The 14053-nt window shown below is 41.3% G+C and overlaps 1 protein-coding gene across 1 annotated transcript in view; it reads left to right on the forward strand.

Annotated features, from left to right (window-relative positions):
• Window positions 1-277: 277 nt before the first annotated feature.
• Window positions 278-14053, forward strand: part of SNX25 (sorting nexin 25) — a 240541-nt gene continuing 226765 nt past the window's right edge. Inside the window, exon 1 of the mRNA XM_044681650.1 lies at window positions 278-715. Within this exon, the coding sequence (XP_044537585.1) occupies window positions 278-715 (438 nt within the window). The remainder of the gene's footprint in view (window positions 716-14053) is intronic.

Consider the following 14053-nt stretch of genomic DNA (forward strand, 5'->3'; position numbering starts at 1 on the left):
ACCTGAGTGGGCTCGGCAGTAGCGCGGGCTCTGGGGGCCAGGCGTGGTGAGGGAGGCGCGGTTCAGCCCCGCCTGGAGGCTCCGCGCTTGGGCCGGTGTCTCCCGAAGGCGGCCGGGGAGCGGGGTATGAACTGGGACTGCCAGTGGCTCTCGTGCAGCGGCGGCTGGAGCCGCGGGAGCAGCCGGAGGAGGAACTGGGGAGCGGCCGCTTTCCGACCAAGCTCTAGGGGACAGCAGGGCGGGAGATGTGCCTGTCCCCAGCGGCACAAGGAGCAGCATGCACCCTGATGCCACCGACCGCGGCGCGCCCGGCCTCAGCCCCGGCCGGCAGCCGGACTCCGCGGCTGCCGCAATCGCCGAGAGGAGCGTGCCCTCTGCCCCGCGCCGAGGCGCAGCTGGAGCCCGCGAGCTGCAGTCGGCCGTCCCGGCCGCCGCCGCACTCGGATTCGTGGCGCTGGCTCTGGCGCTGTTCTGGCTGGGGCCCGGAGGAGGCGGGGGCTGGGAGCCGGGCGAGCGCGGGCTTTGCTTGGTTCTGCTCAGGCTCTGCCTCTACCTGGGCTGCGCGGCGGCCGCCTTCCTCCTGGGCACCTTGCTCGCGCTCTTGGGCCACAGCCGCAGCGCCCCGAAGCCCCACTTCCTCGATCTTTGGAGCCGGCTGACTGGCGGCGGCACCTGGCCTGGTGTTGGTGCTGCGGCCGTCCGACTGCTCCCGGGGGTGAGTAACGGGGCTCCTCTCTCCTTACTATGTGTGTATATGTGGGTGAATGGGGTGGGGTGTCAATCCTTCTCTTTCTCCACTTTCTGGGGGCGCAGGTTGTCTCCTTGGAATAGCCCAAGTGATATTTGTGGCCTCAAGTACCCGGAGAATGACCACCCACATTATTTCCCCACATTCCAGCTAAGAACGCCGGGGCGGATGTCTTGGAAATTAGGAGGTGTGCGGTTCCCCTCTTCTCCAACTCCTTCTACCTGATCGCGGGCACAAGGGTGTAAGCCCTGTGGTTCAGTTTTGGGATTCTGTCCAAATACAAATGGTCAGGAAGGGTGGGCTTCTGCAAATGAGGAGACAAACGGCCCCAGTCAGAACCCTCCCTGTGAGGCACGGAACCGCAGAATTGTCCCAAGACTTAGGGATTTCTTGGTTTCTCTCCTATTAGTAATGTTACAGTCGATGAACAGCCCACTCTTTGGTTACCAAGACCTGCCAGCTTCTGATACTTTTAAAGGATGTGCCAGAAATTAATGTTTTGTAATAGAAGGAAAGCTATTTCCATCTAGGAACAAGGCATTGCTAAGCTGGAGGAAGAGAATTTAGGAAAGTACTCTATTTTCACACCTTCTTCTTTAGGCTCTCAATTTACTACTTTCTCCCCTCTCCCAGTCTGTATATTTTTTTTGTAATGGCTAAAAAAGGACTTGCATCTATATATAGAATGTCCCCAAAGTCTCAGTACAGCTTTGAGATTTCATAGAGTTTGAGGATCATCTCCTTAGTTATTTCTTATGGCATAATAGTATTTTATATGTTTCAATCAATTGTTCAACCATTCCCCAACTGATGTATATCCCTTCAGTTTCCAGTTCTTTGCTGCCACAAAAAGTTGCTATAAATATTTTCATACAGGTAGGTGCTTTTGTCCTATCTTTAATGTCTTTGCAATGCAGACTTAGAAATGTTATTGCTTGGTCAAAGGGTATGTACAGTTTTATGGCCCTTTGGGATGGTTCCAGATTGCTCTCCAGAATGGTTATATCATATAGTTTAAATAGCTATTAAAGCCACACTAAGACTTTTGGGACATCCTGCAAATACTCCAATATATGTGAGCTTCATGATTTAAATGTATTCTTGAGTCCAAAAAGACTATCATTTTAAGGTGAAGTAGCAAAATTGGAAAATTGTAAAAAGGGCCATTAGGGGCATGTGAAGTGACAACCACCCAGCATTATAAAAAATCCTTAATCTGTACATTTCCTTGATGCTCTTTTCTTTGTAGTCAGGATCATGCCACCTTAGAATCTCAATGGTGGAAGGGCCATCTAGTCACCCATTCTAAAGCCCTTCTTTGATATCTTAGATAAGAGGTGGCTCAGCCTTTACTTGAAGACTGATGAGAAGAATAATGGGAATCTCATGACCTCCTAAGGCATCCTATTCTAGGCTAGGACAGTGCTTTTGGGAAAATTTCCCTTCTATTGCCCTGGGGTCTGCACCCCTGTAACTTGTACCCAGTTTGCTTTCTGGGGCCTCATTCCTCTTCTGTTATATTTCTTATATTGACCTTGGCTTAAGACATTAGAAGGCAGCTAGCTATGTCCTGCCTAAGTCTGCTCTTCTTCAAGCTAAATATTTCCAATTGCTTCATGTGTTCCTTGGATGATGTGGTCCAAGTTCCCTCCCTCTTCTGATTGCCCTCCCCGTCTAAATTCCAGCTTGTCTATTTTTTTCCTAAAATGTGCAGCTTATAATTAAGCAGAGTTCTCCAGATGTGTTCTGACTAGAGCTAAGCAGAGAGGGACTCTAATCTGCCTTATTCAGGATATTTTGATTTGAAAGAACCCAAGAATGGTGTCATTCCTAAAGAGAGCTTTTTAAAAGCAGGGACTGTCTTTAGTCTTTCTTTGTATACCCAGCGCTTAGCACATTTCCTGGCACATAGTAGGTGCTTAACAAATGCTGACTAAAGTCTTGTTCTGAAGTCTCTTGTTTATAACTTGCAACAGATCTTGGATTCTGGCAAGCTTCAGGAGTGGAGGGCAAACTCGACCACTTTGACCAGATCAAACCAGAAGGCCTCAGGTACAAGCCAAATGACAGACTATATGCCATCTGAGGACTCTCCTAGTTAAATTTAGAGTAACTCACCAGGTTGTCTGCAGTATGATAGATATTTTGTCGTGGGCAACTCTCAAAGATCATCGAGGTTATATTGGAGGGTTGTAATCTGTGACCACAGAAAGAGTACTGACCGAATTATAGCTTCCTGAAGTAAGATTGGTATCATTTGACCCTCTTGACTCATATTGAGCCAACATATTGAATGGCAGCTTGGTATAGTCTAGAGAGTATCGGGCTTGGAATTTGGGGAGGCTTGAGTTTGAATTCTGAATCTAACACTTACTTAGGTATATGATCTTGGGCAAATTATTTCACTTTCTTGAGCTTGTTTCCTTAGTCATAAAATGATGACGATCGTTTTTATACTGCTTGTCTCTCAGGGTTATTGTGTGGCATCTGCCCTAAAATTGTTTATGATTGTGAGCTGCTGTGGCAAAATTTTAAGATGTTTTTCATAAGAAATGTGGTTTAGCCATGCTTCCCCCTCTCAGACCCTTCCTGTGTCTCCATAAAATGCCTCTTGATTAAATTTCATATATCATTTAGCATCTGTTCTTGCAGACTGTCAAGATATTTTAGGTTACCACTTTTGATGTCCAATAAATGAGTTAATCCTCCCAGCTTTGGGTCAGCTGCTAGTCTGATAAGATTCCTATCTATGCCTTCATCTAAGTCATTGATAAAAAACGTTAACTGGATACCTGAAGCTCCCTTCTTAAAACCATCCTCCTTCCAAAGTGACTTTTGGGTTTGGTGATTCAACCAGTTCCGAATGTAACTATGTATCCTGCTGGCACCATTCCATTTTCCCCACAATGATATAATTAAGGTGGTGGTGATGATAACTAGTACACATGGCATTTTAAGATTGGCCAAACACTTTACAAATATTCTTATTTAATTGTTCCAATTCCTCTAGGTAGGGGCTGTTATTGCCCCTATTTTAACAGATGAGACTAACTGATGCCTCACTAAAGACCCCAATCCTCTGTCTGAATCATCCCTCATCTTTATTAGTCTAGTAAGCCTATCTAAAAAGGAAATTAACTTATTCTGACATAACTTGTTCATAACAAACTCATGCTGGTTGGTAGTGGTACTTTCATCCCTTTCCAAGCTTTCACAAAACCTTCTTGTAATAATACATTCCAGAGGCAAGTAGGTGGCTAAGTTGATAGAGAATCAGGCCTAGAGACGGGAGGTAATGGATTCAAATTTGGCCTCAGAATTTGGTCCTGGCTGTTTGATCCTGGGCAGGTCACTTCATCCCAATCGCCTAGCCCTTTAGCACTCCATGGAACCAATACTTAATATCAATTCTGAGACAGAAGGTAAGCATTTAAAAAAAATTCATCCTCTAAATTTATTAAGATTCCTAGCATATAGTTTGAAGAATCTATCTTTTACTTTTGGAAAACTGGCCAAATCGTCTTTAGTCCTCTGGTGCCTTTCCCGTTCTCTGGGATTTTTCAAAGATTACCAACATCAGTTCTATAATTATGCTTCCTCGTTCTTTCAGCACTCTGCAATGTACTTCATCTGACCATTTTTATTGTTCACTAATTTCACTCATGTCTGACTCTTCATGACCCAATTTGGGGTCGTCTTGGCAGAGATACCAGTGTGGTTTGCCATTCCCTTCTCCAGCTCCTTTTACAGATGAGGCACACAGATTTAAATGACTTGCCCAGGGTCACCCAGCTAGTAAGTGTCTGAGATTTGATTCAAACTGGGGAAGAAGATGAATATTCTTGGATACAGGCCATATGGACAGCCATACCTTCCAATTTTCCTGCCAATTTGGCACAAGTTACTACTTTGAGAAAGCTAAAATGTTATCTGTGTCCCCAAAGTACCCTTTTCTCAGTCTATCATGATTCCAAGTAAGTAGTGGCCCATCACAACAATGTCTCGCATAATGGATTGAAAAGTGGTATATAAGGCATGGATCCAGGTCAGCACAATGGTATCTACAAATGCCTCTAGAACTTTTAGTGTGCACTACTGCACTACCATATTCTATTCGATGCCTTGCTTGTGGGAATGAGTAAAACCTCTGAAAAAATAGAATTTTCATAACTAGCTCAGTGTCTCTTTTGCTAGTATCTCCTTTCCCTTTTTTGGAATTATCAGCCAATCATCAATATTACCATGGAAGAAAATGGTACCTGCAAGGCAGACTTTGCTTCTTTAGGGTGGTGGATGGAATTATAACCAATGCATTCCAGTCTGCTAAACAGATCAACCCATTTTCTGGCTGTGTGCCCAGAAGCCTTATGTTATGGGTAATCACTCTGTTGCCTGGAAAGTCAGGTTCCAAAAAAAAGTCCCCAAACAAACAATAACAAAAACCTTAGGGCAAGCTCACTCATGCCTTTGGGGCAGATGGAATTGGACAGCTGTCCAGAAATATAATTTTTAAGAAATTGTAAGAAAGCATATTTCTAGGTGAAGATTTAATGGAAAGAATCTGAACTTGGAGCCAAAAAATCCAAATTCCAGGCTTAGCTCTTTCCTTTACCAGTTATGTGATGGGTGTGACCTGCTGGGAGATCTTGGAGCCTCAGTTTTCTTTTCCCATACTATCTACATCAGGAATGTTGTAAAAGTCACAAAGCTGTAGAGAAATACACCCATCTCTACTATCAAGAAGAGGGAAAATTAGGCAGAATCTGTACATTTTCAAAGTAGTCTAGAAAAATTTGAGATGTGAGGGAATACTTTTAGGTAGGAGAGAGATGCTTCAAAAAAGGGAAAGAGAGCAGGCATTTATTTGGCATATTATTTGCTTTGTGCCAGGCAAAGTGCTAAGCACTTTACATAGAATCTCTTTAAATTCTCACAGCAACTCAGAGAAGTCAGTGCTATCATGACCCCCATTTTATAGTTGAGGAAATTGAAGCAGATGAGATTAGGTGACTTGCCCAGGGTAACATAGCTAAACAGCGTATGTGACTTGCATGATTTAAATATTTTTGAGCCTAATAATCACTTAATCTGCCCTCAGACACTTCCTAGGTGTGTGGCCCTGGGCAAGTCACTTAACCCTGATTGCCTAGCCCTTGCCATTTCTTTTGCCTTAGGACTGATACTAAGAAGGTTAGGTTTCTTTTCTTTTTTCTTTTTCTTTTTTTTTTTTTAAGACTATCATTTAAAGGTGAAGTAGCAAAACTGGAAATACCTGCTGTAAAAGGGTCATAGAGATAGTGCAAATCAAGTGCCAACTGCCTGGCTTTTATGAGTTATATTATGATAGTAATGCTTACCACAGAAATTTGTATATTGCTTCTGTGTAGTTTTCTCTCTAAGTAAGATCTTAACATCCCAGAATCCCAGAGGTGAGAGGACCATCTGTTCTAATCCCTTCTGAAATGGGAATTCCCTCTATAGTGTCCTGGACGAGTGGTCACCCAGCCTTTACTAAAAGACCTCCTTAATGGGGATCTCATTACCTCCTAGGGGAGCAAGTGTCCAGTCACATTTGAATTCAAGACTTCCTGACTATGACCTAGTGCTTTAACCATTGTGCCCCCCCATAAGAAAATTTCTTAATTTCTCTCTGTCTAATAGGAATAATAATAATAATAATAATAATAATAGCATCTACCTCATAAGGTTGTGTTGAGTATTAAATGATTTAACATATTAAACCCTTTATAGACCATAAAGTGATATATAGATTCTATTACTATTATTGTTGTTATTGTTTTCTTTGTTATTTTCTTTTTGAGATCATCGGTTGGTGTTTGGTTTTTTGTTGTTTTTTTTTTGGTTTTTTTTGGCTTTGTATTCCCAACATCTAATACAGTATCCTAGACACAAAGGAAGCACTACTTAGCATATAGTTATTGTTCAGTCATTCGGTTGTGTCTGACTCTTCTGGACCCCATAGGACACTGGTTCTGTTCATGTTTTTTTCTGGCAAAGATACTAGAGTGGTTTGCCATTTACTTCTCCAGTAGATTAAGGAAAACAGAGGTTAAGTGACTTGTTCAAGATCATACAGCTAGTAAATATCTGAGGCCATACTTGAACCTTGGTCTTCCTGATTCCAGGCCCAGTGCTCTATCCACTGAGCCACCTAGCTGCTTCTTTCCACAAATGTTTGCTGAGTAGTTTTGAATAAAGCAATTGGAAACTACTCAAGGAAGTAAGCTCCTAGTCTGGTGAGGAGGCTGATATGTCCACGAGGAGGCCGAAAGTGGGGAATGGTACAATTAGACTGATCTAGTAGTTCAAAGGAGACACCCTTGGCAAGTTATTTTTCTCATTGGTAAAATGAGAATATTGGATTAGAACAGGGTTTCTGGGCCTTTTTAAGGCGTGGACCACTTTGACAGTCTGATATAACCCATTCCCTCTGTCTTGGGAAATTTTTTTTCTAATTTCAGAATAAAGTAGATAGGATCCCAAAGGAAACCAATGTTTAGTGAAAATAAAGATGCATTTTGTTTTTCCATCCAAGTTCATAGACCCTTTGAGATCTCACACCGCCAAGGGTTAATATCCCCAAGATTAATAATCCTTAGATTAATGGTCTTTCATTCTTCTTCTCTGATTCTGTGAATGCTTACTGAATGGAATTGCGTATTGAATTTAGTAGACAATGGGGAGCTATTGAAATATGTTGAGCAGAGTGATAACATGATTATAATTGCTAATATTATTGGCATTTTGGTCATTATCTGTGTATAAGGAAGATTAATTTGGCAGCCATGGCTTTAGAGGAGGAAGAAATGGGAAGAAGGGAGTTTAAGGAGAAGGCTCCTGGTCTCAGGAGCCCCAGACTTCTGCCATAGTTCTGTAGTCTTTGAGAGAAGAGGGAAGGGCTTGGAAAGTATCATCAGTGATACAACTTTTGGACCACTTGCAAGATAGATTTAATGGTGTCCTATGCTTGATAACCCAGATCAAATTACTTACCATCTCCAGTAAAGGGGAGGTAAAGGAGGCAGAGAGATAATTTGGGTCTTATAATTTCAGAAAACTGAAATGGAAAGTTGTTATTACGTGTAATTGGTAAAATAAGATATCTTTATAAAAAAAGAATAAAATTACTACTGCAAATATAAGAAAAAAAAACTCCCCAAACCAGTGTCCTCTGCTCTTTGTGCTCAAGACCTCAGGAAGTCAGTCTTGCACATGATTTTCCCAGGGACATATATGATACAGGAGAACACAGACACATAGATTGTTATCTAGAAGAACAGTGATCTCTCCCACTCCCCAAACCATACTATACCGCCACAAAGAGATCTCATCACACTCACGATGTCACCATTATTCTAAGAGAATCCACTGAAAGAAGTCACCCAGGCCAGCCATATAAATACCAGGCTAGAGATCTGCTGTTGTCTGCTTACTTGCAGGAAATATTGGAGTATTTGAGGAAGGGAATGAAGTCTTAAGTTCTCTTATCCAGAGCTGCTGCTTTCCACCCCAGCTAGCTCAGCTGCCCTGCTTCTTTAATGTGGCTTTGATTCAATCATCCAGACAATTGACAGTGAAGACTTCTATTGTGACCTGTTCTGGGCAGTGGAACTACATGGAGAGCAAGATATGTCAAAAACAGGAGTCAACAAGACATAATAACTTATCTAAGGAGAAAGAGAAAATCAGGAATTGAACAACAAAATTAAATCCTGCAAATATTTATTTTTGAAGTGCTTCTAGCATGTTTAAAGCATTGTAATAGGCAGTGATAGAATTCTAAAGAGTAAAAAGGTGTAATCTCTGCCTGAGGTATAGTGCATAGAATGTTGGAGTTGGAGTCAGGAAGACCTGAGTTCAAATCCAGCCTTATACTTTTATTAGCTTCGTGACTTTCATCAGTCAGCTAGGTGGTACAGTGGATAGAGCCCTGGGTCTGGAGTCAGGAAAACCTGAGATACTTACTGTCTTTGTGATCTTAGGCAAATCCCTTAAATACTCTGCCTCAATTTGCTCAACTATAAAATGGGGATAGTAATAGCACCTGCCTCCTGGGGTGGTTGTGAGGATTAAATGAGATAATATTTGTAATATTTGCTTAGCACAATGATTGGCACATAGAAAGTGCTTAATAAATGTTACTATTATTGCTGTTATTATAGACTCAAGAGCCACTTAACCTATTTGTGCCTCAGTTTACTCATCTGTAAATTGAGAATAATAATAGCATCCCTCTCCCCACCCTGGAGTTTCATGAGGATCAAAGATAATATCTTTAAAGTCTTAGTACAGGGTCTGGCACAGAGATGTTTTAAAAATGCTAGTTAAGGGTGGCAGCTGGGTAGCTCAGTGGATTGAGAGCTAAGCCTAGAGAAGGGAGATCCTAGGTTCAAATCTGGTCTCAGACATTTCCCAGCTGTGTGACTCTGGGCAAGTCACTTGACCCCCATTGCCCACCCTTACCACTCTTCCACCAAGGAACCAATACACAGAAGTTAAGGGTTAAAAAAAAACCAAACAAAAAAATGCTAGTTAATATTATTATTATTTGGCATCTACCTCCCAGGGTTGCTGTGAGGCTTAAAGGAGATAACATTGGTAAAACATTTAGCAAATATTTAAGTGCTATATAAATGCTAGCTAATTAGCTTAAAGCATTTTAGAAAGAGATGACACATACAAAAATAAGATCAATAGGTCAGAATTCGCTCTGCCTTCTAATCTCAGAAGCCAGGATTTAACACGGGTACAGCTGGTTTTTGGGGACTTGAGGGACCTACACCTACCACTCTAGACCTGGGCCAACAGTGGAGCTGGAGGCAAGAGATAAGGACTTTCTTTACTATAGCCTAACCTGTGCTGTTGGGTGGTGGTCTAGTGGTAATGGGTGGTCCTACCCCCACTAGAAGGTAATGTCTCTGCCTTAACTTACTTGTACCTCTGATTGGTTGGTGCTTTCTGAATCTGGAGATGGAGGCAGTTGCTGGTTGACCCATGTCTTGAGGTACCATTGCCAGAGACCAATGGCAATTGTTCAGCAAGCCAAGATCTGAGGGAGGGATTTGGATGGAGGAAGCTTCCTACTAGGACAAGGAGATGAGAGAAATGCCTAAGTCATCTCGGGCAAGACTCTTCTCAATCTTTTATTAAAACTTTTATTAAGGCATCGTATGTGCCAGTCATGATGCCAAGTTGCTGAGGATACAAAGAAAGCAGTCTGGTTTCAAGGAGCTCACATTTTAATTGGGGAGACACCATAAAAAAATTGTACATGGAATATATATCCAGTGTAAATTGAAGGTAATCTCAGAGGGAAGGCACTAGCAGGAGAGATAATGCTGGGCAGTGGAGAGAGCTTTGTACAGGAGGTGGCCACATATTCTTCTGCTATAACTTAAAGGTAAAATGAGATGATCCCTAAGGGGTCTTCCTGCTATGACATTCAGTGGCTTTATGATATAGGTTATATATATATAGAGAGAGGGTGTAGCTCTTAGAGTTAGATAACCTCCTTGACTATTTTTTCTTTGTATAATCAGCTCAAAGACTTAGTTTGATTTCTAGAATTCTTGCCTAATTGGACACTCTGTAGTGCTTTAAAGTGTGCAAAGTTCTTTACAAATATTATCTCATTTGATCTTTATGGCATTTCTGGAAGGTGAGTGCTATTATTATTTCCATTTTATAGATGAGTAAACTGATGCACTGAGAAATTTAGTGACTTGATCAATAATTAATAATAATAGCTAATCTTTTGTATAGGACTTTAAGGTTTGCAAAGCTTCGTAACTATTATTTCATTTGATCTTCACAATAGCCCTGGGAGGTAGGTGCAATTATTATTTTAATTTTACAGATGAAGAAACTGAGGCAAACAGAGGGTAAGTGACTTGTCCAGGGTCACATAGCAAAGTAAATGTCTGAAGCAGATTTGAACTCAGATCTTCCTGGCTCCAGTGAAAGTGCAAAGATATCAGCCCTATACAGGAGTCTGCCTTTTGGCTCACTCCTACTACATAACCCATAGCAAGGGCTCTTATCTGGAGCCCATAATCTCCCCAAGGGTCTGTAGACAGATTTAGGGGGTCTTCTAACTCGGATGGGGAAAAAGATCTATCTTTCATTTCACTAATCTTCCTCTAAGTGAAATTTAGCATTTCCTTCAATTATAAATGTAGGCAACATAATCTTACAGAGCCTAGTTTTCATAAGACTAGTAAAAGGTGTATGGCACAAAAAAGTGTAGGACTTTGCCCTACAAGCTTCTCAGATCACTAGAAAACATGTTGGCATGTTTAAGATGTAAAAATTGCAGGCTCTGCCTACACATTGATTTTGTTTCCCAAATTACTATAGTGACACTTAGTACTGAGCAGGTAGGGACAGACTGTACTTTGCAGAGTATCTGGATGGCTGTTCAATTGACCCTCCAGCCTAGATTTCATCATGGTTGATAAGATGAATTGGTGAATTTGCTTATAGAAACTGACACCGTGAAAAGAAAATTTAATTTTGAAGTGTTAAAAGAAGGCTGGTTGCCTATTGCATAGCAAATTCACCAAAGACTCAAGTAAAATAATGGATAAAATCTGAAGGGGAAAAGATCAGTTCCAACTGGGAGAATCAGAAAAGGCTGTATGGAGGAGTTAGCAAGTGAATTGGCTTCTAAAGAATGGGTGACCAAGATGGATGATGGTGCCACTGACAGAATTGGGAAAACCAGGAGTAGTGGATAGTTTGCTAGAGTTGGAGTTGGGAAGATCTGAAATAAATTCCTACCTCAGACACTTATCAGTGGGAAAAATCATTTAACCTCTGCCTGCCTTAATTTATTCATCTGTAAAATGGAGTTAATAATAACACCTGGGCCACTAGGTGAAACAGTAGAAAGAGTACTGGGTCAGAAGTTGAAAAGACTCATCTTCCTGAGTTCAAATCTGGCCTCAGATACTTCCTAACTGTGTGACCTTGGGCAAGCCACTTAACCCTGTTTGCCTCAATTTCCTCATCCATAAAATGAGAAGGAAATGGCAAATCACTCTAGTGTCTCTGACAAGAAAACCCCAAATAGAGTAACAAAGAGTCAGACACAACTGAAAATGACTTAACAAGATCTAGAAGTATAAGGATCTCATTGATTATCCCCTCCCTCCATCCCCCTCCCCAATATACATATGAGGAATGTGAGACTCATAAAGGTTAAGTGACTTTTTTCAAGATGAAAGTGGTGCATTGGTTCCCTCACAGATTTTAATGGATGAAGATTTTTATGTAGCTCTGTCCTGGTGTAAACTGGACAATTAGATGCTGGTTATTATTTTTGTAAATTTTCCTCTTATTTCTTTCCTCAGAATCTATTTGTGATTAAGGTTGAGTTCCCAGAGGCACATTTGATTTCTCTTGCTTATGTCTTGTTTTGGAAATTTGTAGGTTACCCTACAGCTGGTGGTTGGATAAGGCATCTACACTCTTGGGTTCTCTTCCCCTACAGTTCACTTTACAAAGAGGTATTCAGATCTTATCCTGATAAGAGCAATAGATCACCCCATCAGTGACTCAATCAAATTAAGACTTGACCTTTCTATGGGGCTCTCAAAAACAAGTCATGGGGCAATCCAATTCTAATGCCTAATCCAACAGAAAATCTACCCAAAAAAAAACTCTCAGAAAATCTAACCCCGAAAGTACCCCTAAATCTAACAGAAAAATGGACAACCAAAGTGGCTTAGATAAAATTCTTTATCACCCTTGAGAAAAGCAACTTAGCGTGTGTCTTTTTTAGTTGTAGAAAAACTACATTTTTCTGCAAAGGACACCATATGCTATCTCTATATTTTGACAAGTCTGATGAAAAGATAAGAAAGACTGTATTCTTTTGGTCTTAAACTATTAGCCTTCTAGGACTATTCCAAGGACTGCTTTCCTTACCACTCTGTAACTTGTATATATATCGGTGTCATGAGTACAAAAGACAAATGAGTTAAAGGTAGGGGAGGACTGGGAGAAGAACCCTAAGAGGGTTAGATCTTAGCTTAGGGAAAACTGAAGGTGAGCCTCATCCCAATAGGACATTGAGGAATGTGAAAGGTTTAGGTTCAACCAAAGTTTAGCTCAGGCAGTTCCTTGGGTCATTTGATGAAATAAATATTTCTTGAACCCCAACTCTTTGCCCAAGGATTGTGATCTTGACAGATAATTGCATTCTCTCCATTTCTCATAATAGTATCCTGGTACTAGACGAGTGCCTCTTGAGAAGGGAACAAATCCAAGTCTCCAGTTGATTTCCTCAGGCCTTCAGTTTCAAGTAGAGTCCATAAGATAAAGAAGGGTCAGATCTTTCCATTCCTGTAATGAATTAGCAGCCAGCATGAGAAACAGATGACCCAGATAATGTGCTAATCTCCTTTTAGAAGGACAATCTGGATAAGATGGTTGATATTTACAGACAGAAAAAAATGAATGAATAAAGAGAATAAGAATCAAATATCATACTTGAATTAAATCAGACTTTGGAGTACTCAGAAGGAGTTTTTTTTTTAATGCAGAACTACACAGGGTAAAATGGACTAAGTCTAGTCACATGAGGACAAGAGAGGAAAGAAAGAGGAATGGGAGATGGCATGGAAAAATGACATGAAATGATTATAAATGACTTGCTTTTATCTATGCCCTCCTCCTGGTTTTTGCTAGCATCACAAGCTAATGTCTGATAATTCAAGAATAAATATGGTATAACTAGGTATAAATATGAACTATTGTTTGTCCTTTGGTTTTGAAGAGGACCAGTGACATCACAATGTGATGTCTCGACTTGGGCGTGAATTGGATTTAAGTGAGATAGAGGTGTATGAAGTCACTGGCCTCACATTCTTTTCCAGTTATCCAAGTCTACTGGCAGGACAAAAGGCGAGATGATTGGCAGTGGTCTGGGATGCAGTGGATGACCTTGGCTTCTTCAGTGTCTAGCCAGTGCTTTCATTTGCTGCTTTCATGGTAGTTAGAACAAGTTATTTTCAAGCTCTTGTTCCTCCTGGGGAAGTCTTTATTTGCTTGGGGGAAATCCTCTCTAACTCACTGGCAAGTGGAGGCTTGTTGGTTACCTGTAACCTGGCTTTAGTCTGCCTACTGAGATGGTTTACCTGGGTATGGCCACTGTACTTGGAACCACAGGTGAGAAGTGGATGGCAAGTGGACCCCCAAAAAAGGAAAGCAGCCCTGAAAAGGGCTTGGCAGGCCCTTACATTGGAGATATTGATCTTTCCTAAGATCCTTTTAGCCTATGGA

The sequence above is a fragment of the Gracilinanus agilis genome, chromosome 6 (genome assembly GCF_016433145.1).
Source record: "Gracilinanus agilis isolate LMUSP501 chromosome 6, AgileGrace, whole genome shotgun sequence".
Taxonomy (NCBI): Eukaryota; Metazoa; Chordata; class Mammalia; order Didelphimorphia; family Didelphidae; genus Gracilinanus; species Gracilinanus agilis.